We start from the raw sequence: 27,174 nt of genomic DNA on the forward strand, positions 1-27,174 counted from the left end.
TTCAAAACTGGTTTTTAATCAGGTTAGACCCGTTCCCCCTGGGGTAGGATCTCTCAGCTGTTTGAAGTATTTGTAAAATCTTTTTCCTTCACGTAGTCTTTGTTCAGGTCAGTCGGGGTCTCAGTTACAAGCTTCCCAGTCTTATACATCACAGCAGGGCATATTAATTTTCAGTGAATAATGGCAACAAATTAATTGGGAAGTCAGTGTACCATCCAATCATACTCCCTCTCCCCCTGCCCTTATCTTTAATTCTTTATTATCTTTCGTGGTGACCCTTATAGTCACCTGTTGCTTCCGTGTTTCTTAAATCATTCAACCTTTGGATTTATAAAATAATTTGCTGTGATTTCCCCCCAAAACTTTCCCATCTACAGAAGCTAGGGCTGGATGGCACCCTAGCAGTGTACCATCCACCTTCTTTATGAAAGCTGTTCTTTCTGCCAGTCCTTTCATAACATCTTCTGAAGTAGGTTGTTGCCTACGGAAGCTCACACATCTCTGAACTAGTTAGTCCCTAAGGTGCCACCTTGCCCTACCTTCTGCTTGGCTTCAAACTAACATGAGTTAGAATCATAGAAAATTCAGGTTGCAGGGACCTCAGGGGGTCACATCCAGTCCAACCCCCTGCTCAAAGCAGGACCAGCCCCAACTACATCATCCCAGACAAGGCTTTGTGTACCCGGGTCTTTAAAACCTCCAAGGATTGAGGCTTCACCACCTCTCTGGGTAACCTGTTCCAGTGCTTCACCACCTTCCTGGTGAGAGGATTTTTCCTAATATCCAACCTAAACCTCGCTTGCTGCAACTTGAGTCCGTTGCTCCTTGTCCTGTCGTCTGCCACCGCTGAGAGCAGCCCAGCTCCATCCTCTTTGCAACCCCCCAGAGTGAAGACTTAATGTCTCTTCATCATCTATGTTTCCTTCCCTGTCTAAGGCTTCATTTAATTATATGTTCACTCATCTTGCTATTGCTGTACTAAACCATTGCTTAACTCTCTGGATTTTTCCTAACATGCACTTAATTTGACAAAGACAAATGTGAAGTTATGCACTTATGACAAAACATTTACGTATGCAAACACAAACTAGGGAGTGACTGGCTGGGCTGCAGTATTGCAGAAAAGGACCTAGGGTTATAGTGAACCATAAGCTGAATATGAGCCATCAGTGTGCTCTTGTTGCAAACAGGCAAACCAAAAACCCAACAGGAAAACGGGGTTGTATTAACAGGAATGTCACTTGCAAATCAAGGGAAATAAATCATCCTTTTGCACTGTTTGGCACTAATGGGGCTTCACCTGGAGTCCTGTGCTCAGTTTTGGGGTGCACTTCAAGAAAATTGAGACCAGATTAGAATGAGTCCGTCAGAGAGCAGTGAAAATGTTTAAAGGTCTGGGAAATGTGGCTTACAGCAAAAGCTGAAAGAACTGGCAGTATATAACCCAGAGAACTGAAGACTGAGGGGGATGTGATAGCAGTTTTCAAATATACAAAGAGCAGTTGTAAAGAGAATAGAGAGAGACTGTTTCTGTGGGTACAGAGGACAGGACCAGGAGCAGAGGTCTTAAATTTGCAGCCAGGGAAGTTTAGATTGAATATTTGGAGTAATTTTCTTGCTACGAGGCTGGTTTAAGGAGCAGAACAGGCTACCTATAGTTTCATAGTAGGTAGGGTCGGAAGGGACTGGAGCAGATCATCAAGTCCGACCCCCTGCCGTGGGCAGGAAAGAGCGCCCGCAGTCCCCTCACCAGGTCGTCGCCTGTGGCCAGGACCAGGTCCAGGAGGGCATTTCCCCTGTGGGGCTGTGCACCTCCTGGGTTAGGTGGAGGTCCTGTATCTTGGCTAGGAACCTACGTGAGCGGTCCGACCAGGCTGACTGCTCCTCCCAGCAGATGTCCGGGTAGTTCAGGTCACCCATGATGACCACGTCCCTTTGACCTAACTGCCCCTGTGAGCTGACCTGAGAATTCCCGGTCCAGCTCTTCCCCCTGGTTGGGTGGTCTGTAGTAGACCCCCACCGTTAAGTCCCTTTCCCCCTGACCCCCTTTTATTCTGACCCAGAGCGCTTCAGTCTGCCCCTCCTCTGACCGCATGCTGCTCGTTGAGGATGTGTATTGCTCTTTGACCTAGAGCGCCGCACCCCTGCCTTTCCTCCCTGTCCTATCCCTCCTGTACAGCCTGTAGCCCCTGATGTTCACCTCCCTAGAGAGGGAGGTTCTGGACTCTCCATCCTTTATAGGAGCAGGTTGGACTTGACCAGTGTAAGCAAGGAGTTGGCCAAGATAAGACATCCTGAAGTCCCTTCCAGTCCTACTTTTCAATGATTCTTGATAATTATTCACTGCTGGTCTCTTTAGTTTCCCCTGCTTATTAGAGACAAGGTTTTTTTATGCATACAGTGATTTAAATTCACAACTCATCTTAATCCAGATTAATTTTCAAGTGTAGAGGAACCCTTCACAATCATTTTGTACCATGTTAACTTTTAGCTTTACCTTTTCATTTGAATTATACAAAGGCTAGATAGGCTGTAATCTAACAGGCATCTGGATCTTCCAGTACTTAAAAAAAAAAAAAAAAAAAAAAAGTCCAAGTCAAGAATATAAAAGGAGCACCCCCTGTTTTTGGTCAACGTTATTTTAGTACTAAATATTAGCTCACTTTGCAGAGCTGAACCAACTGTGTAAAGGGACTTTCTACTGCTTCAGACTAAAGATTTGTGTTGGTTTGGCAATCATTAACAATAAATGAGGCTTCAGCCTAAATTTTGTCATAAAAAATTGAAAGGTTTCTTTCTCCACATAGACTAATTCACTGGTCAAGAATGGCATGTTCGTTATATTTTGTTCACTTAAATCTTGCTACCCTGCCACTTGCAATGAAACTTTATGCTCTGAAAGAGGGGGCTGTGTTGCCACGCGAATGAACGACGGTAAATTAATTATTTTAGCTTCCCAAACACTGGAATGTTTCTGAATATAGTCTTGTGGGATTATTTTGCTTCCCCAGGCCAGCATTAACTAACAGAAGACAGGACAACTAAGGCTTTAGTAAATGTTTAAGCAATTAAATCCTCTGTTCTATGGGCGCTTTTTTTTCATTAAACGCCTTTTATTAATTTGGCCCATGAGCTCTGCTGATTCTTTTTTTTTGCTGTTTCTCCAGCAAACATCTCGATGTAGTTTCTTTTTTCAGTCCATGTTCTGTTTCTGCAACGCCAGCTCTACTCCGTTCTGCTAAATCACTGATCTGTCTAAACGCCTCTTCAAAACCCACCTGTTCTGTGGTGGTCTGAGGGTGGATCCAGTTGTAGCCACTTAAAACTCAGGCATGCATAATGTATCGTATAGAATATATCAATTATTTATGCCCCTACCTAGAACCACCAAACTCCATCAATGTGGACCCTAGGTAACAGGTGTGTCATGGAGCTGTGATCCTCGTTCGCTCTTGCCCCAGCCTCTGTCTGCTGGATTTCATCTTTGCGCATGATCGCATGTTTAATTCAGACTGTGCGCGAGCTCTTTGAGGGGCAGAGACTTGCTTTCCTACAGCACCTGTTATGAAATAACAACTCAAAGGGGAGTTACAGTTCAAGGCGGGCTCTTTGTAGGAACATCCTGGTCACTATGCTCCATATTGTGCTGAGCTGAGGGAGGCAGAAGAAGGAGCACAAAACTTTTGGACTGGAAGAATTTTCTTTTTATGGGTGTGGTAATCTGTGGTTTCCCAACTTGGGGAGTTGTATGCCTGTAGGATCACTGATTCGGTGAGGTCCTTTGAGATGACAGGCCATCTACCCTGTGAAAGGTAGCCGGGCATTTGCTAACTGTCAGGACCTAGAACAGCCCGTGGCCTTCCTACTTTTTGTTTTTAGTTTCAAACCTATACTTATTCCTTTGTAAAAGGTTTTTTCCTTGTAGAAATCTAAGCACATTGTGTGTGTGTGGGTTTGTGTCCGTCCATCTGTCCAGTGCAGCAGCTAGGGAACATAAGTCAAGACCACGTGGCCTGTGCTTTAAAACAGTAGTGCTGGTTTTTCAGGTCAAGATTGTGCTCTGAGTACCAGGGATGGCTGCAGACCAGCATAAAACTTAATTAACAGACGATGGGTGTTTGGCTTGCCATGAAAGTAATGCCTTCCTCTGCCAGAAACCCTTTAACTTCTGTAAGTTCACCCTCCCTATCTTGGCACACGTTCTGTTATAAATTCCATGGGAACTTTTCATTTTACTGAAACCGAAAGGAGAAGAAATCTTAGATGTTGGACTCTAAAGAACTTTTCAACTATCTCGAATTCAGTCGCTTTCTTCCCCAGGCAGGATAGACAGTCATCCGGCTCATTCTTTAAGGATTTTCATTATTATTTGCAGTTACATGCCTTACACCTTGTGGATCATACTCTCTGAGCTGGCCTGAACAAAATCAGGGATTCAGAAGTATGTTCAGCGTGCGGATTTGAGACATTAAATATGTGGTCCAGATTCTTCTTTCAAAGACTCTCTTCTGATGAGCAGACCTCTCTCACCACCAGACCCCTCCGAGCAGATTCAGTGCTTCAGGTGGTGGTGCGCTGGTCCCGGAGGGGCATGTCTGCACGCACCTGTGGCAGCAGGAGCCTTCTTGCAGCTGAAGAGGCGGTGTTACCCGGCCGGCTGGCAGGATGAAAGGGGGTTCCCTGCTGCACAGCAGCTTTGAATACAGACCCACTCACAGGTTTGCCAGCAGAGCTGTGTCAGCCTAACCCCCTCTTTCTTTGTAAGGTTTTGAACTCCTGCTGGGTTGTTTCCCTCATTGTATTGGGAGAAGCAGATTGGTCCACTGCAGCTTCTGGGCCTTCGGTGTCTCCTTGTCTGCCTGACGTTCCTGGGGCTGCCCGGGCAGCTCCCTCCATCCCCTCTTTGTTTCTGAACCTGGGATTTGGGGTATGGTTTAGAAGTCTCTCTTGCTCCTGGGCTGGGCCGGGGGATGAGTTCACTGCTTCCACCTGGATAGGGCCAGCTCAGTATTTTCTGTCTACATGATGCCATATGCCTTGGTGTGTCCTTTCTCCTCTGATGTGGCTTGTGGCAGGGGTTGGATCTGTTCCACTATTTCCTGTCCTGTGGGCTTTCCCATTACAACTTCCTTTCCTTGGATGTTAGTTTGTGCACTCAGGCAGGGTAAGATCACACAGAAGACCCCTGAGAGGTCTAAATTAATTGCATAAAAACACGTTTAATTACAAGATGGGGCTGTTTCTTCTGGCCTTTTAATTTTATTTTAGCTTACCAGATTGGCAGAGCAGTAGCACTTCCTAATTTTGCCCTGCTTTTAATTGTCAGATTTGAAATGCCACAGAGCAATCTGGGAGAACCCAGCAGCCGTGAACTGCAGAAGTTAGTCAGCGTTTGTGTTCTGGTGGAAACATCTTTAAAATGGATTTAAGGCTAAAAATATTTAAGGAAAATATCTACAGAAGAGCATTATAATTTTCCCAAATATTTTGGCAAGTCAATATTAAGATTAAGCATGGGGCTGTGCATTTCAGGTTACCAAGAATCTGAACTGTCCATCCAGCTGCCCTGCTTTAACTGATTATACCTTGAATGTCCACTGATGGCCGGGGGGGGCCGATAAGAAATGTCAGCGTTGCTGGGTACAGACCTATGCATTCCCTTTTGTTTGCCTGTCTTATCTGTAGTGGTAGGTAACTCCACAGTAGATGACTTCAGTTCTGTATATGCCCTGCTGCTCCTTTCCTCTTGGCAGTCTAGGTTGGTGTCACATGGAGCCCAGATCTTCACAATTTTATGGCACCTGAAGCGAGCTCTTGTAATAACTAAATTTCTGCACTTGCATCTACCCTAAACTAGCCAGAAGCACCAGGCTTCACCAAAATCATAATATTAAAACCGTGGAATGTCTAGGGTATGTCGTTTTGGGATGATGAACCCATATGAAGTATAAAAATTGTCCAAGAAGTGAGGATTTATTTTTATGGTGGAAAAAATCATCAGTGCAAAATAACTTTCTACTAGGAAAATGCGTAGACTCAATAAATCAGAATAACAGGATCAGCAAGTGTTCCCAGTGATAAAAGATGAGTGGGTTTATGTTTTGTTATGCTACATAAAATAATACTGTAATGCAAAGAACTATGTTAAAGTAACAAAGTCCTGATGAAGCCAAGCTATCCCATTACAGCTACCATTTTTTCTGCAGTTCACTCCAGCTGTGTGCTGAGATTGCTACTTTGGCACCTGGCCTCCCTGTACCCCTCGTGGTTTGCCTGTTGTGGAGCCCATCCTGGATCCAACAGATCGAGGCTTTAATCTTGTGACCTTGCAACAAGATCAGTTTTCCCCTTTAAATTTCTCTCTCGGAGGATTACGCCTCTTGAGTAAAATGCCAGGGTGCAGGCCTAGCGTGTCTTTATTGCATGCGATGGCAGGCACTGCCACGCCCGGACAGGAACTTGGCCCAGCCTCTGAGCCCTCTTTCTTGCCCTATCCTATTCATATCCCCTGCAGCATTAGCAATTCAAAAATGCCTTGTTCCCTCTAGCTGTTACCTTGAGAGCCTCTCCCCTTCCTCCCTGCTCAAGGGACTAATCCTGCTGTCAGCTGAGCTCCCTGAGCTCAGCATCTGGCAAGGTTGAGCCCCTTAGAGAACATAAGACAGATAATGCTTCAGTTTCTAATCTGCTCGGTGGCAGCTGCACTACTTTGTCACCACATCGCCCGGCTGCGGCCGCTCACGCCGGGCTGAGCACAGCACAGGGTTTTCATTGCAGAGGGGCTCCTTTCATCCTGACTTTCCTGACTTCTGTTGATTTATGCTTTGACCCTCTTCAAAGTTGAAAAAAAATGTAATTAGGCAAAGGGTTTTCAAAGCAAGGCTGTTAATTTAGGCACAGAAATCCACAGAAAAGCAGGCTGGCTCTATGCAGCCAATAAATACTGACATTTCCCAGTAGGGCAGGAATTGATGAACACCGTGAATTGGATTTCCCCCCCTAGCAAGACTCATCTTGGTGAGGTTGTTGTTTCACCTGCTAATCAGTCAACGTGAGGATGTTTAATTTATCCTTTGAAAATGAAATCCCTCCTGGACCAGTTGGAGAATGCAGAGGAAAAGGCAGGGATGCCTGTGCTCTGCCATCACCGCATGCGTCGCAGTTGGAGGAACGGTGCCATTGGTGCAGCACCTTCAGATCAGGCTACAGGGGTAACTGGCTGCCCTGGTACCCACTGACTGCTTTCACCAGGTGGTTTTTGGTTTGTTTTGTTTTTTTACCTGTTAATTGTATTAGCAGGATTGGCGCATGGCTCAAAGCTGATCTCCCTGAAAACAAGAACTGTGCTGCGTCCTGCTGCTCTTGCTCCAGGTGCCTGATAGGCCAGTTCAAACGTTTGCTGTAAACACTGTGTCCAAGCACAGATCAGGCAGGATTGTAGAGATCCATAGGGCAAGAAACCCTGTCCTGGTTGCATACGTGGGGAATGGGTGAATGCGTGCGCCGCCTTTTTGGATGTCAGACACTGAGTTTCAGAATGGGTGTTCCTGCACTGTTCAGGGGCCATTGTGAGCAATATCTGGAGCCCTGCTATGTCTTTCACTCTGGGTCTGGGTTGTGTGGTGTAGAGATGTGCTGAGACCATCTAGGATCATGTAGCTCACCTCTAGGACGGTGTAGAGATGTGTTAAGACTATTTAGGATGGTGCAGAGGCCATGTAGGATGGTGCAGAGGCTATCTAGGGTGGTGTAAGATGTGCTGAGACCATCTAGGATGATTCTTTCAGATCTTTGAGTTGCCTTTTACCCTGTGGCAGTCGGGTGGTCCTGATGCATTTGCAGGGCCGGGCGGGGTGGTTTTAGTTGTGCCATCCAGTGGTGCCTGAGTCCGTTGGTTGTCCGTGCCCGCTGGAAAGACTGCTTACTCCGGACTATGAGCTTAGTGAGGGGATGTCGGGTCACAGAGCGTTGAGCGGTTTCAGTAGCTTTGTCAAACAAGATTCACGTCTAGTATATAATGAAATACATTTTGAAATGGTATATGTACCTCAAGCTTATATTACATTGTATGAATCAAAAGTTAATTTAAAATAACCATTAAAGCTGTCCATACAACTTTTTCACTCCTGCCAGTTGCTAATGCTGCTCTCGAAAGCTTCTGAGGCTTTGGGTGCTGTATATATTTATAGGTTTAAATCCATTCATTTCTGCAGTTGCTTAATCCTTCATTTTTCTCATTTTGACTGGCAGTACAGCTTGTGACTGAAGGGGAATGGCAGCTAATATGTTTGCATTGTAAATTATTTATGCTGGAGGATAAACAGGCCTCTGGTTTCTCAGACGAGAAGGGTCTCTGTTTTGAATGCTGGCTGGCTGGCTATGAATGCCTTTGGCTTGTCATAAGGACAGGCACTCTGGCACTTACCGAAAGCACAGGAAAATTGGCTTGTATGTGTGAACTGGGTAGGAGATGAAGTGTGGGTGCCTGAAATGTTGAAAATGGTAAATATTCAAGCTTTTATGTAAGATTTCTAGTGTTATCGGTAACATGCTACGTACCTGTGTTTATCAGGTACGAGGAATCAAAAGTCGTGGCAGAGGTGATATCTTTTATTAGATCAACTAAACATTTGAAAAAAAAAATTCTTTATTTGCAAGGTTTTGGGCACAGGCACCCTTCATCAGGCATAGGAGATTGCAAAAGTTCTCCTGGGTAGAAATGGTACCAGGGACAGTTTTGGGAATGCTGGGAACTTTTTTTTTAAACAATTTTCCCCTACTTGGAGATTGATTCATCTGAGCTTTCTGTAGTGCAAGCTTTCATTTTTAAAAAAAAAGCACTTAACTCTCATGGTTTGGAAATGAACTTGTACAGGTTAAAATGAGAGTACGTCAAGTGTAGTGTTTTCTTCCTGAGTCTGAAAGCAGCACGAAACAAGTGTGAAGTGCTCACTTTCGATGAGATGTTAACTCTGAAACCAAGAATTGCTGAATTCAGTCTCAGTTTGAACTAGGTCAGTATGAAGCATTCTAGAAGGGACAGCAAGTGAGTGCATTTAGTCTGCAGTCTGAAACTGCTTTCCAGGCCTTTTTGGGTGCCAGAGGCCCTAGCTGCCAAACCTCTACTTTCTTCCAGCAACTTCGTCAGTGCAGGAATCTGTAAAACACTGTTAACTAAGAGTTGTGGAGCAACTTAAAATTAACAATGCAATGGTATCTTTTTAACAGTTTCATTGTAATTGATATGTTTAAGCAGTGTAAAGAATTGATCAGTATGTGAATTGTAAAATAAATAGCCCAATATAGAGAATGCATTAATTTTCTTTCATAGTAGGTGAGCGTGCTAGCAGAGAGGGACAGGCTACAACTAGATTTGGACAGGTTACAGGGGTGGGCAGATGAGAACAGGATGGGTTTCAACACTGACAAGTGCAAGGTGCTGCACCTGGGGAGGAAGAACCAGCAGCAGAGCTACAGGCTGGAGAACTCCCTTCTCATTAGTGCAGAGGCAGAAAAGGATCTTGGAGTCATTATTGATGCCACAATGAACACGGGCCGACAGTGTGGGGACGCAGTCAGGAAGGCCAACCGCACCTTGTCGTGCATCCACAGATGCATCTCGAGCAGGGCCAAGGAGGTGATCCTCCCCCTCTATGCGACACTGGTCAGGCCGCAGCTGGAGTACTGCGTCCAGTTCTGGGCGCCGCACTTCAGGAGGGATGTGGACAGCATGGAGAGGGGCCAGAGGAGGCCGCCCGCCTGATCAGGGGGCAGCAGGGCAGGGCCTATGAGGAGAGGCGATGGGACCTGAACCTGTTCAGCCTCCACAAGAGAAGACTGAGTGGGGATCTGGTGGCCACCTGTAAACTTGCCAAGGGAGATGAGCAGGCAATGGGAGAGTCCCTGTTCCCCTGAGCACTACTGGGAGTAACAAGAAATAACGGCCATAAGTTGACGGAGAGTAGATTCAGGCTAGACATCAGGAGGCGTTACTTCACAGTCAGGGCGGCTAGGAGCTGGAACCAACTTCCAAGGGAGGTGGTGCTTGCTCCTACCCTGGGGGTCTTCAAAAGGAGGCTAGACAGCCACCTAGCTGGGGTCATTTGACCCCAGCATCCTTTCCTGCCCATGGCAGGGGGTCGGACTAGATGATCAGCTCAGGTCCCTTCTGATCCTACCAACTATGAAACTATGAAAAAAAATATTTAAAAGAAATAGTCCTGGCTTTTCCAGGCTCTGGTACTGAAAGGCATGGAATCAAAGAACTTTTCCATAGAAATTAGATGTAGGTTGGCATGGAGAATGCAAAACCTTGTTTAATACTCTGCAGGGTTCTGCATCTCTTATGCTGCTTTAGGGGCTTTGCCTGTCCTGAGCTGCAGCAAGTGAAATGCAGAGCTGTAGAATATTTGGTTTTTATGTAGAGTGAGGAAGAGACTGGTTTTCAATTTCTGCTTTAAAATATGTTAGTAACGCTTATGTCCGCATATAGATTCTGTTTGGTTTTGAAACTTAAACAGCTTCCTGCATTTCAATTTGCTTTTAAATTGAATCTGCAGCTAATCAGTTACAGTAAATAAGACCTGGTCAAATGATGATGTACGGTTATCTCGGTGTGAGACTCTGCATACTGGAGGGTGGCAATATTCCAGAAATAAGCAAAAGTTGTAGTTGAGATTGCATGAATAGAAACATCAAGACAGTTCAGATCAGGACTCCCCAAGGTTATTGCTCTTGACAGGAGCTCTTGAGTGAGTCACTAAGGTGATCAGAAAATCAGATTCACACCAGAAAGCCAACTGACATCACCATCAGCAATTTCATGCTTGTCCATCAGCACACGTCAGCCGGGCATTTTGACAGCTCTTAGCCTACAATTGCAGCATCAGCTGCGAGCAGCGAGTACAGCTGGGTGTCATCTGCAAAGGATCCAGCATCCAGACTGATAGCTGTGACGAGAGGCAAAGGCCCCTCTCTTGCCAAGGGCCAAAGAAAACTTCCATCAACCTCTAATGAAAGGCAAGAGAGGCCAGCAATGTCCTGGGTGCTGTAGTAATCAGTGGCCCAATATCGAATAGAAAAAATTAAGGACACCCCCCCCCCCCCCGAGGAGAGACTATGAATCGATTGATTAATCGATTGGTATCTAAATCAATCTCTCTCTCTATATAAATAGATTTCTCTCTTTCTCTCTCTTTCTAGATAGCGATATATTGATATATCGATATATCTGCATCTATCTCTATCTCTCCCTATCATCTGAGGAGAGACTGCAGAACTAAAGCCTAAAAGAAGCTTTCCAGATAATTGTTTACAGCTTAGGGGTGGGTGGCCATGTTGTCTAACAGTGCTTGAATGTATGTAGTGGGGAAAGTCGTGTGAAGAAGAAGAACTGGCTAAGAAAGGATTAATAGGAGAGGTAAGGAAAATGCTGCATGGAGAGATGAGAAATTGTTGTTCTCGGCAGTCCCTCAATACGAGGATGAGACATACACAGTTAGAAACAGATTATCAGTAAATATCTTCAATGGGACAAAAGGACATTTGCAAACAGAACCATGAATTCAAAAAAGAATGGGTCTTCTTCCCCCAGTCAGAAGTGGTGGGAACATGCTGGAATCAGTGAATGCTCCTAGACACAAGGTTAATTTGGATGTCAGCCTTGTTAGAAGATTGAATGTATTATTTTAGAGGTGGTCAACATGGAGGGATTGTTCCAGTACCTGGCAGGGAGGACAGCTCATGGGTTAGTGCGTAATGACGCAGTTCTGTCTACTTAATCTTAACAAAACCAAAGGCATTATGATTTTGCACATCCAGTGCCCTTGACGAATCTTTTGGAGAAGAAGACAATAGCTGGAGATTTGTCAGCTGCGAGCTCGAGAGAATGGTGCAGCAAGCGTGCTGGCCCGAGCGTGGAACAAGCTGTGCTGTTCTGATTCTCTGAGCCACGAGCGCTTAAAAATGGGAAGGGCTGGATGCAGAAGCAAGTGGGCTGCACACCTTAATGAATTCAAATTACTTTCCAAAGAACAGTTGCAGTCTTTGACTGACAATACTGACTTGCATCCTGATCTACCTAACATGCTTAGCATTGGAAACAGAGATGATGAGGGTGAAGCACCCAAGATGCCTACATCCAGTAGATTTCATCTTTAGATCCTCATCATCTCCATCTCATTTAAAGGGAAGCTCTTGAGACATTTTGAAGCCACCTGGCATTAGCTTTTGTGCATCTTGGTGAAGCAGACCTTGTACAGACTGTTCTGCATCTTCATACTGGACCTAGACACACCAGTGATGCCTCAGGGGCACCTTTCTTTCCAGCAGTGACACTTCTGTGCTTGTGCCACAAGTGTCCTTGCATGGCATCATTCATGATATGTAGCTTTGAGTTTACTTAGTGGCCCGAATCTCTTTCAGTTCCCACCCAGAAATAACTCGTTGTCAAAAGTCTCCTAAGCATTTGTATAGGTCCTATCGCTGACATTGTTTTAAATATGTAAAAAGATATTTTGGTCATGAAATTCACTCTCAAGAGTGGTCTCTTGTGGTCTAGGATTCTCCAAAGTCAGCTTTTACTTGCATAGAAATGAAGATCTGCTATGAAATAATTCAGCTATCACTGGCTAACTTAAACAGGAGCCACATTTCAGTCTCTTTGGCTTTCTACCAGAGTTGGAAAGATTTTTTTCCTGGAGAGAAGGATAAGGTTATAGGCAGCAGACTCAAGATGACAGAAATAAGGACATCTTTGTTTTTATTAAGAAGGTGTCACAGTGCAGGAGGACATTCCTTGGAAAGGAAAGAAATGATCTAGTTAGTCTAGTAAAAGATACCACCTCTTCCACGAGTTTTGATTCCTTTTGAAAGGAAAGGAAACTTGGAGGCTCAGTCTCACTAGGTGAGTGCCAGTTTTTTTGGTCTGGAGGACCATGCTGATTGCCTGCTAGTACAGCGTGCTACCTGTCCATACCTCACGCCTGTGGGCTGTATTAGAGGGCTGACTATGTTAATCTAGCATCAGATTAAAATAACCATGGTGCAAAACCCAAGTGGGTGTTTTCACTGCGCGCGCCTTCCTTCCCCCCTTTCTACCAATGTTGCCGCTATGGTTCTTGCGGGGAGGGGAAGAATGCACCCACCTGCTTGTGAAACAGTAAAAAAACCCCCTCTGATTTTTCCACTTAATTTGTAGGATCATAGAAAATGAGGATGGGGAGGGAGCTCAGGAGGTCCCATCTAGTCCAGCCCGCTGCTCAACGGTGGACCGGCCCCAGCTCCATCGTCCCAGCCAAACTGCTGATTTCTTGCTGTTTTGATTCTCTTCCGTGCCACTGCAAAGACCTTGGAGATGTAGCTCGGTGGGTCTCAACCTTCGAGGCCTCGAGGCCCCCCTCATTGGACTCAAGGCCGGCCTCCATAACTTCTGTGAATTGAGCAGCACCCAATTTCAAAACCGAATGTCTGGATTCCAGTACTTACCTCCCTGCGGAGGGGCCAGGCGGCGGGAGTGGGGGTCCGCCAGGCAGGGACAAGTCGACATCTGCACTTCTCTCGGCACCCCCCAAAGGACTGTGGCACCCATGTTGAGAACCCCTGATTTAGCAAAAGCAAGCGGCGAACTAGTTATTTCCCCGTCTTGGGCAAAGCTCGTCAAGACGTTGGTGGTAGCGAGCAGCTGAATGCTGCTGAGCAGGTTGATGGCTAACAGCCCTTGGCTGACAGGTCCGCGTTTAGCAGCTCATTTCCAGGCTCTGCTTTCCTCCCCTCGCTTTCTTCTGCAGTCCTGTGTGTATAAATGTGGAAATGATATGTTTACCCCTCAGATCTGTAGATCTGCAGGCTTTTGTTTTAAAGTATGCATTCACCTCCATTAATTTTGAGTGGTATTTAATATTTATGCTGAAAGGACGTGAGGGGTATTCCAATGAGTTCTTCCTTCAGGGAAAAAGGTGGGAATTGAAGAATTACCCAGCACTCGAGGGCTCTGCTTATAGTGTCTTGCAAAGGTGCCAGCAGGCAGTTATTTAAGATGCACATTTTGCAAATCAGCACCTTTCTGTGAGAGGGGAAGGGGCAGGGGGAGGGATTGGGAGCAAGGAGAAACCTCTGCTGAGGTTCAAGTCCTCTTGTCTCTGCCTCCTGGGAAGCTCCCCAAGAGCATGGGAAGGAAACCCCTCAGCTTCCCTTCTTTAGCCTCTTTTCTGGTTCACCAACTTGTCACGCCCTCTGAAACCTGTATGGACGGGGTGATAAGGCACCCTTTTGGAGTAGTGGCTGGAAATGCTGCGTGCTGACTGAGAGCTGCACAAAGCCGAGCCTTGAGTTCTTTTTAACCTTTTACTGTTGTGCTTAGAGCTGCAAAAAATGGCTTAAAACTTTATGCCGAGAGATGTCGGGCCCGCTTACAGTACCTAAAAATTATTTGGGCATCTGCAGAGTGCCGAAGTGCTCGGAGTGCGCCATGCAAAGTGGGCCGTTTTTCTTGTGCGTGTTCAAAATTGTTCCATTCATCTGTTCAGTTCTCCTTCGTTGCAGCACAGCCACTGCCCTCCCTCGGGCCACTGGCAGTGTAGTTCTTCTCTGTGGACTCAGGCGCGAGGGAGAGAGACTTCCCGTTCAAAGGGCAGTTAGAAAGTATTTCTTGTCATCCGGCTTTGCTTCAGCTGCAAAGGACACTAACTTCCACTTTGAGGTCTCGAGCGTCTTTGCTGGGGCTTTATGGCACAAGCATCTCTCTGGTTTGAAACGTTTGTGCGGTGGTGAGGATTTGTTGGATTAAAATCACGATTATTTCTACCGTTGCTCAGCACTGAGCAAGCATGCTGTTGAAGCACTGGTGTTTTTGTCCCTGCAGACATGCTCTGCCCTAGACTGGCCAGCTCTAGGGTTTGCACCTTTCTGCGTTTTGTAGGTAGGGATGAGATGCGGTGTCCGGAGTCGGAGCTCTGCAGATCTTCAGGCTCGCGTTCCCTGGGAGGAAAGGGAAAGCAGCTGCTCTTCTGGGTTGGCTTGGCCCCCCTTGTGACAACGTTGTGTGAACATTGGACTCCCAGGGTGCGGTGTGTGGTTTCGGGTGCATGCTTTTCTCGCTGGAACAGGACCATCAGAAAGCAGAGACTCCTTGGTGCAATGTGTTCAACATGCTGCTTGGTGGATGCCAGACTACGAAATACAATTGTAAAAGTTAAGAGCTTGAATAAAAGTAATGATAAAGCCTTAGCACATATAGCTCCTTCATTAACTGTGGAGCTCCTGGAATACGGAGTAACCTGATTGCTGACCGCTAGCGGGTCAGCTCCATCGGACCCTTCGCTGTGGCCTGCATTTCAAATTGCCCAGCGGTGAATAAAATAGCCAGGCCTGGATGACCGTGCCAGCCGTTCTGTTCTCCGTTCAGCAAGCTGTTTTCACCTGTCTCAATTCATGCTGGCCACGATGTTGTTTTTGGAGGCACCACACCATAATTTAGCAGTTTTCTGGTGTTGTCCCGCAGTGAATGCTAGAAAGGGGATGAAGGAGAAGACCATTTTTGAAGATCCACTAACATTTCTAACTCTGCAGAGCGGTTGCTATTAAAGAGCGATGGTGATAAGGAAACCCACAGTTTATTACAGAAATTGTATGCATGTTCTGTTTTGACTGAATTATTGCCACAGTCCACCTATTTTTGTGACCTCTGCCAGGAGCTGACTTTTCCCTACAAATCCATTTAAGTCTCGCACCATCTTTTTGCTCCAATTGCTGCAGCAGTAGGCTTGGTCTCTCTTCCCTCCAGCTCCACCCTGGTACTTGTGTGTTATACTTAGCCATTTTGCAGAGGGAAAATGGCTTTGTTGCGTCTCTGGAGGGTTCTCAATGCGGAGGTTATGCTCCGTGCGTGGCATACGGCCATGCAGAGAATGCACGAGGGGGTTGTGAATGTAAAGGTTTTTATCACGCGTTTTAAGATACCTGCATTACTGTCTGCATTGCTCACAAGTGGCAACTCTAAGACCAGCAGGATCCGGCAGGAGCAAAGGGAGTGAAGAAAAAGACAGTTTGATTGCTTCTTTGTCCCTGTTCAATTCTGCCTCTGTGCACCTCACTGTGGTTTCTTTTCTTCCTAACCTGAAGGCAGCGCTGCCCATGGGGCCAAGTGCGGTGCCAGCGAGGGAGAAGGGAGAAGCGCCCTTTACTGTCAAGGAGATCCTCAAGTATCAGCACTTTCTGCTTGCACTGAGCACCCCCCTAACCCCGGGGTGGTCAACCTGGGACACGAGAAGCTTGTGTGGGGCACGTGGCAGATCAGGGAGGCGACAGGCAGCAGAGCAGCAGATCAGGCAGGGAGCTTGAAACGGAGCAGGAGCCTGGGCAGGGAAGGGAACTAGAGTGGTATTTGGGGAGGGTGGAGGCTAATTTGTGGCATGCCTGCCAAAACAGCTGGCCCTCACGGCTGTAGCCCATTGCTCCCACTTGTCTCCCCTGAGCCTTGTGCCCCAGACCAGTCTGGGGGGTTGTACAGGCTCCTTCCTGCGATCCTGCATTTGTGAAACCAGGAAGAAACGAGGCAGGAGCTATAGGTCTGAGCTGAACAATGTTTGAGATCAATTGTTTTAGTCTTTACTGATTTTACTGGGGCTATTTTTATATCCATTAGTAGAGGGAGAGAGAGGTCCTCCACATCTTAGAGGGGAGGAAAATTTATTAGAGAAAAATTTAAAAATTAGCTTAATGAGCTCTTTTGCAATATTGGATACCTAGGGGTGACTCGGGTCTGGAAGCAAAAGCTGCGTGTCACCTTTCAGATGGTGGAAAGCTCCTACTCCTCAAGGGTTTCAGATGATCTGACCTTAAATTTGTCAGTATTGTGGGAGCGAACATTGTCCAGTCTGAGCTTCAGGAAATGTAATTTAAGGTGGGGGAGGGATTGTGCAATGGGAAAAAGAAGAAAACTGTTTTGTGCGGAACTGGTATTTAAAAAAAAAAAGAGTATACATGTTTGAAACGGCTGAGACACTTGGGAAGTTAGAAGTAAGCCCTGGCCACGTGTGCACGGGGCAGGTGGTAGTCAGGGAGAGTTTATCAGGACCGTGTCATGAGTGTGCCTGTATGTACTTGTATTGCAGACGGGTTGCGTACCTGCTGTGCTGTCTCTCAAATGCATATGCGCGTACAATTAAGATGCTCGTTTATTTTTTCTCTGTCCAGGCGCGGTACAAGCAGAGCCTTGATCCCACTGTGGATGAAGTTAAGAAACTGTGTACATCCCTGCGTCGAAATGCCAAGGAAGAGAGGGTCCTTTTCCACTACAATGGGCACGGGGTGCCCAGGCCAACGGTGAATGGGGAGATCTGGGTCTTCAACAAGGTGCGTCATCTAGACACAGGGTTAAAAACCAGTAGGTGAATACTTATCCCTGCAAAATGGAATCCCTTGGTGCTTATGAGGGAGCAAGTTAATTTTCAGGATTTCAAATGGCCTCATGAATGTTTGTTCCCAAGCCTGATTTCTGTTCTGTTTCTTTCTTGACCTTGGAAGTTTTCTGCTAGAAAAAAGTCTTATCCCTCTGCCCAGAAGGACTAGATGCACCTTCGTCCTGGTCCTCAGTCATGCTGCTCCTGAAATGATTAGAAGGATCATTACAGAACAGTTAAAGGTGCTATTTCCGAGTGACTTTTTCCTTTCAGATTAGCGTGCCAGCTCCCGTCAGATGCAGTGCTAAGGATGGAGCTCTCCGCTCAGGCTTGGCTTCGCTGCCTTGTGTTACAGGCTCCCCTATAAACCTCTCAAAGTGGAGCTTACGTATGAATAGGCACTTTTTATGCCATGACAGCATAATACATGAGGAACAACAAAACAACATTTTCAACTCCCACTTTAAATGGATCAAGAGTTGTGGTGCCTGTGGGTACAATATAGTAGGCATCTCTTGTCTTCAAGGCTTTTGTCGCACTTACTTAATACAGTAAGACAGGCACAACTGGGCATTTTCATTGCTTCTGCATCCCGTACTAATACAGAAGTGTTTTCCCCAGTTACAGTGGACTTTACAGCTCTGACCAATTATGTAAGGAAATGTATTTTGTGTCTCTCTATAATGCATTTAGCACCTATGCCAAGTGAATGCTAGAGAGGGAGGGTCTTACTCCAATATTTATTTGCAGGCTTGCTGCAGTTGCAGTTGAGATTTCCTGCCAGCAGCTAGAAGCAGCATCTGACTCTTGGAGAACTTGCACCCATTATTATACAATTTGCTTCTGTTTTGTTTTTTGGGGTTTTACTGAGCCAAGAACCAAAATGCAGTTTTGTTTCTCACATTTGCTCTACATTATTTTGACAGTTGGAGAAGAATTCAACTGCGATTGTAAAACAATGTGGGGGGAAGGGAGGGGAAGAAGGTGCAGGAAAACAGCATTTGATTCCAGTGCGTGTACATTGGAGGGTTGATTAGCATTCAGCCCACCATTTTAATGACTCATTTTAAAGCTGAAATTGGTGTTTAAGAACAAATAACAGTGACCTTCTTCTTACTTAACAGCCAGTGGGTAATAAATAAGACAGAAATAACACTGGGCAAAATGTGTTACACATGCAAAAGGAGGAAATTACTGCTCAATGAAGTTTGTGTATTGTGCCAAATGCATTATTAAGAACTTATTGGGCATATGCCAATGTGCTTGCAGTATCAGCTGGTGTATTCTGATGAGGACGCCACTGGTGATTAGGAGGAGAGGCCTCTTCTGATTTATGGTCCAGACTATGTAGAAAAAATTGACCTGTATTTAAAAAAAAAAAGAAAAGGAAAAAAAAAAGAAGGTTAGGGGCTTGAAAATTAATAGCGTTTTCTCTGTATGTTACCAGATACTGTCTCCTTCATCAAAGGGAAGAGATCTAAATGACTTACCATATCCAGAGAAAGATTTTAGAAAAATACAATACAAATGGGGAAAATAGCATTTTTTAGAGATCAGATCTAAAACCATGAGTTTTAGGACCTGGCAAAAGCTAATAAAGCTTAATCATAGAGGATCATAGAGTAGTACGGCTGATCCCTTTGGGCTGATGATGTTTATCTCTGTCTGTCAGGCTTGAAATGGGACCCTGCCACAGAAACCCTTGTGAAATTCCTAAAATTCACATTATAATGCTGCTTGCCTTTGCAAAATGCTGCATGAAAATGACTCCTATAACGGCTGCGTGGCCAAAGTTGTGGGGTATTTATTGAATACAGCCGAGGGTCCAGAGGATAAAAGAAAATTACGTAATTTGACGACTCTCTCCAAACGTTCGCATGTGCCAGCACTTTCAGTCTCTGAATCGACTTTTTCCTCCCTTAAAACGAAGCTGCTGCTCCGAGTCTGGTGGCTTGGTGGCTTCTCCTACCGCACTGGGTTCCTCCCTGTTTCATGTGCGTCCAGGCAGCCCAGGTTTTGTGGGACACGCACGGGCTGATGCCTGCCCATTCCTGCAGCCGCCAGAGAGCGTCGCGTCAGGCTGCATGAACAACTCAGTAGTGGCTCACGGCTGCCAGCAGTTGCTCTGGTATGTGTTGAGCAGGCAGCCAAGGCCTCCGTCTCTGCTCTCCTGCTGGATCAGCGGGGAAGGAGCAGATGGGAGCTGCAGGAGGGAGGTGATGGCAGCAACAAGTGGAGAGACCCCAAAGCGAGAGGGCTTTGCACTGACTCCAGGCTTTTTCCCCAGCTCTGCATCATTTCTACACACCCAACCCACACACACCATACAGGTCCCCCAAAATGCCAACCCTGGCTCCCTCTTTTCTGCAACCCCCACAAACCACGCTGCTGCCGGACCATTCTTGTCCTGAGTTCCCCTAATGCTGAGCGTGATCCCATTTGATTTTATTTTGCTCTGCGTATCCCTGGGTACCACCACAAATCCAGCTCCCCAGCTCGTTAGGCACCTCATTCTGCACCCTCACAGTTGCCAAGTCCTGTACAGCCATCTCTTCCTTCTGCTACAGGCAGGTTGTATGTCCTTAAACTGTTTCAAAGACCATGTCCGTAAAATAAGGACCAGAGCAGTGCTTACCACAGGGGAGGCTGATCCTGGTGCTGTACTGCAGAGGTGTTACAGGCCGTGAGTGCTTTTGGATGGAAAGACTATGTTTTGAGAGCGACACCTTGCAGGAAGCTTGTTGGAGCAGTCCAGTCTTCCCCTTTTGCCAAGATTAGTGATCATCGCGAGGCCTGAAGGTTAGGGAATGCAGGGAGGAGGAGATATGAGGGAAACGCTGGGGGACCCTGGCGAATGGGAAGTTAGAAAATCACCCGTGGAGAGAGAGATGGGCCTCATAAACGCACCACTTGGTTCTGTCAGCCGTGACTTTCAGGCTTTGATTGCATTCTCCGTCTCCCCTTGTCACCATCCAGGTTCCTTATTTTTTTCTTTCTTGAGTTATCGCTTGCTAGATTTCGGTATGATTCTGTATAATGAACTGATGCTTCCCAGAGCATGCTTCTTTTTGGTGAAAAATATATCATTTGCTCCTAGTCTTCAGGTGTCATAGGAAGGCAGCAATTGCTTAGTTGACAGCTGGAAACGTTAACTTGGAAGGTGTCCACAGAGCAAGGAAGCAAGAGTGTATTGCTCTGAAACATTTTCCCTTTTGCAGCAAAGATAATTTAAGAGCTCAAAACTATTTTAGGAGGCCACCACATGAAGTGGCAAAGATGCAGAGACTGCAAACGAAGGCCTTATTGTGCTGTGGTGGAGTTGGAGAATGGCCATCCAAAAATGTACGGCTAATAATTATCCCCCAAACTTAAAGCGAGGTGTTTTAAAAGTGCCCCAGTCATCTGCTCACACCACAACTGATCCTGCAGCAAGGTCTAGGCTCTGGATTTCTAAGGGAAATATCAGTCTCGTGTGCTAAATTATTCAATCTTATTCTGAAAAATAAGATCTCCCAGTGGTTCACTTATGCAGTTGATTGAAATCCAGTTGGTGCAGTCGCTGGCAATGGGATTGACAGACCGTTGTGTGTCCCTGGGATGCCCTTGACTAGCGCTCTTCCAGTTCTGCCCTTTTGTTTTTGCCTGTAGAGTTGCAGCTCTCTGCCAGAGACTCGCAAATTATCTCCTTGTCCTTCAGGAGACCACTACTTTGCAATGGCTCTATGTGACTCCAGGAACTCTTCATTTTATGGCACGGCTATATTTATAAGAGATTAAGCATTATATATATTCTGATATGTAGATTAAAGGATAAAAGCTTCAGGAAGTATTATTTCAGACTGATTCACTTCAGCCAGAAAGCCAAATCTCAGTCGCTTTGTTTTGTTAAACAGAGTTCAGATGCCCCGGGGAATCCGCCTGAACCCGGAGAAGGCAGCACAATTCGGAGAAGACACTTAAACAGCTAATTGTTAAATTAACTTGATTTTCAAAAACAAGCCTGCCTCCCCCCATGCACACATTCCTCCGGTTTAATTTTTCATAGCTCTTGTTATGTTGTGCTTGCCATGGGATAAATGCCTTTGTGGTTAGCTTAATCTTTCAGGGCTGACTTATGAAGCCAGCCTAGTTTTTTGATGCTTAATCTAGCTTGACAGATAAAGAGGATAGTAATAAATAAATAATCTGAAACCCATCTTTGTTCATCTTTTTTTCTGAATGGAAACCTGGTTTTCTCTCTGCACTTACTAGGAAAAGAAGACAATTATGCTGAGTCCCTCTTTCCGCAGTGCCCCGGGCTAGGGTGTTTGGGAGCGTCTGGAAGGTGTCTTCCCTCTCACCGCGGCTTTCCCTAGGATTGCTTCCTCCGGAGAAATGTTTTGGCTCCCTAACTTTGCAGGAGGAAGCAGAGCCTTTACAGGAACATCTGTAAATATTTCCAATTGTGGTAGTTTTTATTCTGCCGCAGCACAACAGTTCACTGCAGCATGATAAAACGTTGAGCTCCTCCAGGCCAGCCTTTGAAGGCTTTGCAGTGCTTTTAATTTTGTTTTGCAGCTTCATAAACACGGTGCCCCTAATCAGGGAGTTGGGGAGATAATGACATGCCTGGAAATACCTGGGGATGAGTTCCCATCAGATGCCCCTACAAGACTCCTTTCCTGATTTTAACTCTGTGATCCAGGAGGCTGTAAAATCCAAGTAGAAAAGGAACCTTCTGGAGAAGCATTTTGGGCTTGATAAGATGTAATCTTCCAACAGTCTCATCTCTGATATGGAGTGGGAAGAGGAATTGCACCACACTGGAAGGAAAATTATTTGTGAGAATTTTAGTTTATTTTTGGTTTGGTTGCTTTTACCTTTTTTTAAAGTGACACATGGGAAGCATGCACAGGCAGAAGCTAGCGTTATGTAACCGAGCCCTTTGGTAGCACACGAAGCATGTGCAGTAATGCACACATTCATCATTCCTGACTTGGTTTCAAGCCTCCAAGAAACTGGTGTTGGTTTTTGAAAACATGTTTTTGCACTGATCACTGTTTAATTACTCCTAAATCTCTTCTGAAGTTACTATACCATGGGATCCTGAATCGTGTTCAGTGATGTAATCTAGTTCACCTAAGGCTTGATGGGAACTGGAGTGCTGGATGCTTAATATAAGGGCGGCAGGACGGAGAGCTGTCTGTTTAAGCTGCTTTCTGCCTTCTGTTGGAAAAGTTGCTTGTGACCTGTGAGAAGATCAAGCCCTTCCCCGTGTGCAGCGGAGGTTAGAAAAGTGCCTTTCTTGTCCCATGGTTCGGGGGTGTTGGTTAGAGCTGTGTTGGTCTAAGGACATATGCAGAAAAGGGTCTTCCTGATATTTTTTATTAGACCAACTAAATAGGTGGAAATATGTTCTTTGCAAGCTTTCAGACACAGGCACCCTTCACTTATTCCACCCACCCCGGAGAGCACGCAAACACCGGCAGGCTCTCCCTCTGTCTCAGGGAAGGGTGTTTGTGCCCAAAAGCTGGCAAAGAACAATTTTCCCAACTATTTAGTTGGTCTAATAAAAGATATCCCATTTTCCTAAAGAACCTTGTCTTCCTTGTTCCATTAAATTGTGTTCAGGCCTTGCTGAGAGGAAACTTTTGGTAATTGCGATTTCCCTTCTCTTGGGTGCGTTCCTCAGGAAACTTTTGGTGGTCTGCCAAAAACGCTAAACATGAATCTTTTAAAACTTCGGACTAATGCTCTCCCTGTAGCGGCACTGGCAGGCACTTCACTGAGAGTGCTTGAAATCAGCTGTGGTGAAGGGGGGAGAGTGGCCCTGCCCTTCCTCTATGCACCCCGCGAGCCCTGGCTCAGCTGCAGTATCGGGCATTTGGCTGAGTTGTGGGCAGAAGTTGCAGTTGTGGCTTCTGGCCACTGGAGTCCACTGTGGCTCATTGCTTCAGGCCAGCTGGCTGCACGCCTGCCGCTTCTGCAGCAGGTGCAAGATCCATGAGGAGCTGTCCATAGCCCAGCTCAGCTGCAGAAATCGGCCTGCCCTTGCAGTCTCCCCATCTAAACCCTACACAGATGCCCTCTAGGCAGCGCCAATCCTGACTTCATGTCACCACTAATGCACATGGTGGTGGTGCCAGCTGGGCAGCAGTTGGCATGTCAGCCAGTCTGAACAACCCCCCTGCTTGCCTGCTGTGCACCATGTCTGGACACTCCTCTGCACCCCTCATTTCCCCACTGTCATACCTGCACCATGTTGTAACCCCGGTCGCTCCTTGGTAGAGGGTTACTTGACCGCTTGCTGGAGTTGGTGGTCATGGGCAAAGTGTTCATGCATCTGCGTACTGTGTCCTATGGAGCTGTGCAAAACTTGGCAGCTGTTTGGATTCGGCACGTGGCCACGACTGCCCATTTCCACCCCCACATCCTCTTTGGGGATTTCATCAGTTCATAGGTAGGGCAGGGAGGAAAGGAAGAACTGGGTTGTCATCTACTGAGTTCTCCCCTGGATCTGATCTGATTATTCAAGGGTTTCATTTCATCGGAGGACACTGCACAGAGCACAGACTCCCCAAGACCTATGGGGAGGAGGAGAAGACCACGTTTTTACTGACCCATTTGACCTCACAGTTTCCCTTGTTGCCAGCTGGTATGGTTCATAGATTCATAGATGTTAGGGTTGGAAGGGACCTCAATAGATCATTGAGTCCGACCCCCTGCATAAGCAGGAAAGAGTGCTGGGTCTAGATGACCCCAGCTAGATACTCATCTAACCTCCTCTTGAAGACCCCCAGGGTAGGGGAGAGCACCACCTCCCTTGGGAGCCCGTTCCAGACCTTGGCCACTCGAACGGTGAAGAAGTTCTTCCTAATGTCCAATCTAAATCTGCTCTCTGCTAGCTTGTGGCCATTATTTCTTGTAACCCCCGGGGGCGCCTTGGTGAATAAATCCTCACCAATTCCCTTCTGTGCCCCCGTGATGAACTTAAAGGCAGCCTTAGGTTAGTCCTTTGGCTCAAGAGTTAAGCATTTCTTTTGTAGGGGTGAAGATTCAGGGTTCACATTGATATGTGAGGTGGAATTTGTTGAATGTAACACAGTTGGTTTTACCTTTTTCCTTTAAAGAAAATCAATTCCAGGTAATTCTATACAAAAACCTGTTAACAAGAATGTGCTTAAGTTGTTAAGTCAAGTAGGATTGTTAGATGTCTAGTTCCCTGTGCACTCCCAACTCTTCCTCTTGTCCATTTGCATTATGATCTCATCTCTAATTATATTATCCCATACTTGTTTTGAAGAGGTCCCCTGCCCCTCTCAATATGCAGGATGAATGAACGGGGAGGAGAGCTTGAACTCAGTCTGGCATTTTCTCATGTTTACCAGATTTTGCCACATAACTTACTTTTAACAGTTTGCCTATGGCGGTGGTTCTCACCCAGGGTGCTGAGATCCTTCCGGGGTGCCACACAGTGTTAGCAATGCTCGATTTGCAAACATGATTCACAAGATAAGCCCAAATATTTCAAATAGAAATCCATAGCTGTGGTCTTGCTGAGTTCTTTGCAACAGGAAAACTGCTCTGTTATTTTTCTGTCTTCAAAAAATGAGTGAAAACGAAGAGCTGGCATTTTCTGAGGGGTCCTGCAAGTCTGTCCAGGGGTGCTTCAAGTCTAAAAAGTTTGAGAGCCACTGGCCTAGGGAATGGTTTTGTGAAGGTACGCTAGACCTTAGCTTAGGCTGCAACCATATTTCAGTAGAAGCCTTCATACTTAGAAAACTAGTTTTGCCTGAAAATTTTCACATTTATTTTGAAGATAAAGAAGAGCATCTGCAAAGTCTGAAGAACATCTTTCAAAAGGTTTTAGAGTTATTAAATAACTTTGGGGATTTTTAAAATGACTTCTAACATTTTTGTCTGACTGTATCTCATAAATGGCTTATGATCACTTCAAACTTTACATATAGATAAATGTCCTTGAAAATTTGAGCACCAGGCAAGTTAACTTATTTTTTGCGGTGGGTATTTTAAATCTCACTGAATTTAAATGGGAATTATGGACCCAACGGTCATTCCTTTGCTGTTCAGGATCGTTTTTTGCTGTGGATTTCAGGGCAGCAGCATTGTACACTATATGTGTGTAAGAGCATGTTGCCCTCTGGCTGCAGCTTGGTAAGAACATGTAAGTTTTCCTATAGGCAGTAGTTAATATCTGTCCTAGGCTGAAGTGGTAGAGACAGGTGGGATTTTTTTTTTAGAAGTGAAGGATCAAGCTTCATTCTCAGTTCTTCCAACTCTTATATGGAGAGGGCATAGCCTCTTTGGTTCAGGTTGCAATGGCTGTGCTGTTAGAAGGTTGAGTTTTGATCCTTCTTGTCACTCAAATGCTTTCAATTTTTAATGAAAAAGAGCAAACACTTGACACTTGCAGAAAGTGAATTTGTGGCAGCGGTGTTTAGTTCGAGCCAAGCTTTGTGGTGTTTAGCTTTAATTATTGTAAAAGTTGATCAAAAGCTGTTTTAAAAGCTGCAGTAATCCCATGTAAGGTCACTATAAGCTAACATAAGGAGTGGCTGCTGATGGACAATCTAGCCTTTAATAGCTATATTGTTATATAGACCATTTCTGGTAAAAGTTATTTGACCTTAAATTAAATTTAAGACCAACCTGTTTCCAAAGTTGAAGCTTTTATAAGTTGTTGCCTGTGTCTGGTATCAATATGGCAAATGCCGAAGATGACCTGGCATTGAATAGTCCATATTTAAGACCCGTAGCACAGTTCAGAGCAGCTTTTAGCAGGCTTTAGAATGGTTAAGTACTCGCACTTTTAGTAAGGCAGATGGAGCTGTGATAAAATCTCTTTGTGCATTTATGCTTTTGTGTGGAATATGTGGTCGCTCTGTATAATGATGAGTAGAAATACAGGCCAGCTTTCCTTGTGCAGTTCCCAAATGCCTGTCATGTATTTCAGTGCATCAAAGCACAACTTCTACTGTCAGTTCTCCTTCTCTGCATGTGTCTGATCTGTGTTTTTTGTTTCCTCTTACAGAACTATACTCAGTATATTCCACTATCCATATATGACCTGCAGACTTGGATGGGCAGTCCTTCTATTTTCGTCTATGACTGCTCCAATGCTGGCCTTATTGTCAAGTCATTCAAGCAATTTGCACTACAGAGGGAGCAAGAGTTGGAGGTGAGACCTTCATGAATTGCAGAGATTTTCTTTGGGCTCACTTCTGCCTCTGCTGGGTTTCCAGGATCCTGGATTTTCTGAAATCCCTGCTATGCTTTTGGATCCTGCTTCCTATCGACTTACGGGGAAGCAGGTTTGAGCCCTCTACAAGACTCCTGGCTGAGAAAATAAATGTTTAGAAAACTGAGTGAAAAAGCAAATTGATTTGGAAATAGTCTTGCCACCCCCATCCAATCTTCCTGGCGCAGTATGCCATTCCTATTATAGTCAGAATCATTTTTAATGCAAGTACTAATTAAGTGATAACGTTACTAGAATCAGTTTGTACCCTAATAGTCTTTACTGCTGAGATAAATGCTAAGGTGAAGCAGACCCATTTATTTTAGATGCAGTAGACTGGTATCTGGGTACAAATTTAGATGCTGTCAGTGTTTCTGGCTGTTGTATTAAACATACAAATGCTAAACTAAATGATTTAAAACTGGTACACCAAGGAATTGTGGTTGGTGGCTTCCATTTCACTGCATACAAACATGCAGGAGTGTGTTCCTAATGAAAAGCCACCTTTCACTGCCAGTTGTATTAGCATTGCATTTA

At 45.5% G+C, this 27,174-nt stretch overlaps 1 protein-coding gene across 7 annotated transcripts in view; it reads left to right on the plus strand.

Moving 5' to 3' along the window:
• The window catches only part of RPTOR (regulatory associated protein of MTOR complex 1), a 249,291-nt gene that overhangs the window by 71,229 nt on the left and 150,888 nt on the right, over window positions 1-27,174 (plus strand). For 6 of the 7 annotated variants that reach the window (XM_059731959.1, XM_059731958.1, XM_059731960.1 and 3 more), the window contains exons 4-5: window positions 17,194-17,352; window positions 26,431-26,577. In XM_059731959.1, coding sequence (XP_059587942.1) covers window positions 17,194-17,352; window positions 26,431-26,577 — 306 coding nt within the window. The remainder of the gene's footprint in view (window positions 1-17,193; window positions 17,353-26,430; window positions 26,578-27,174) is intronic. The other variant, XM_059731963.1, reaches the window with a different exon arrangement.

The sequence above is a fragment of the Alligator mississippiensis genome, chromosome 8 (genome assembly GCF_030867095.1).
Source record: "Alligator mississippiensis isolate rAllMis1 chromosome 8, rAllMis1, whole genome shotgun sequence".
In the NCBI taxonomy this organism is placed as follows: Eukaryota; Metazoa; Chordata; order Crocodylia; family Alligatoridae; genus Alligator; species Alligator mississippiensis.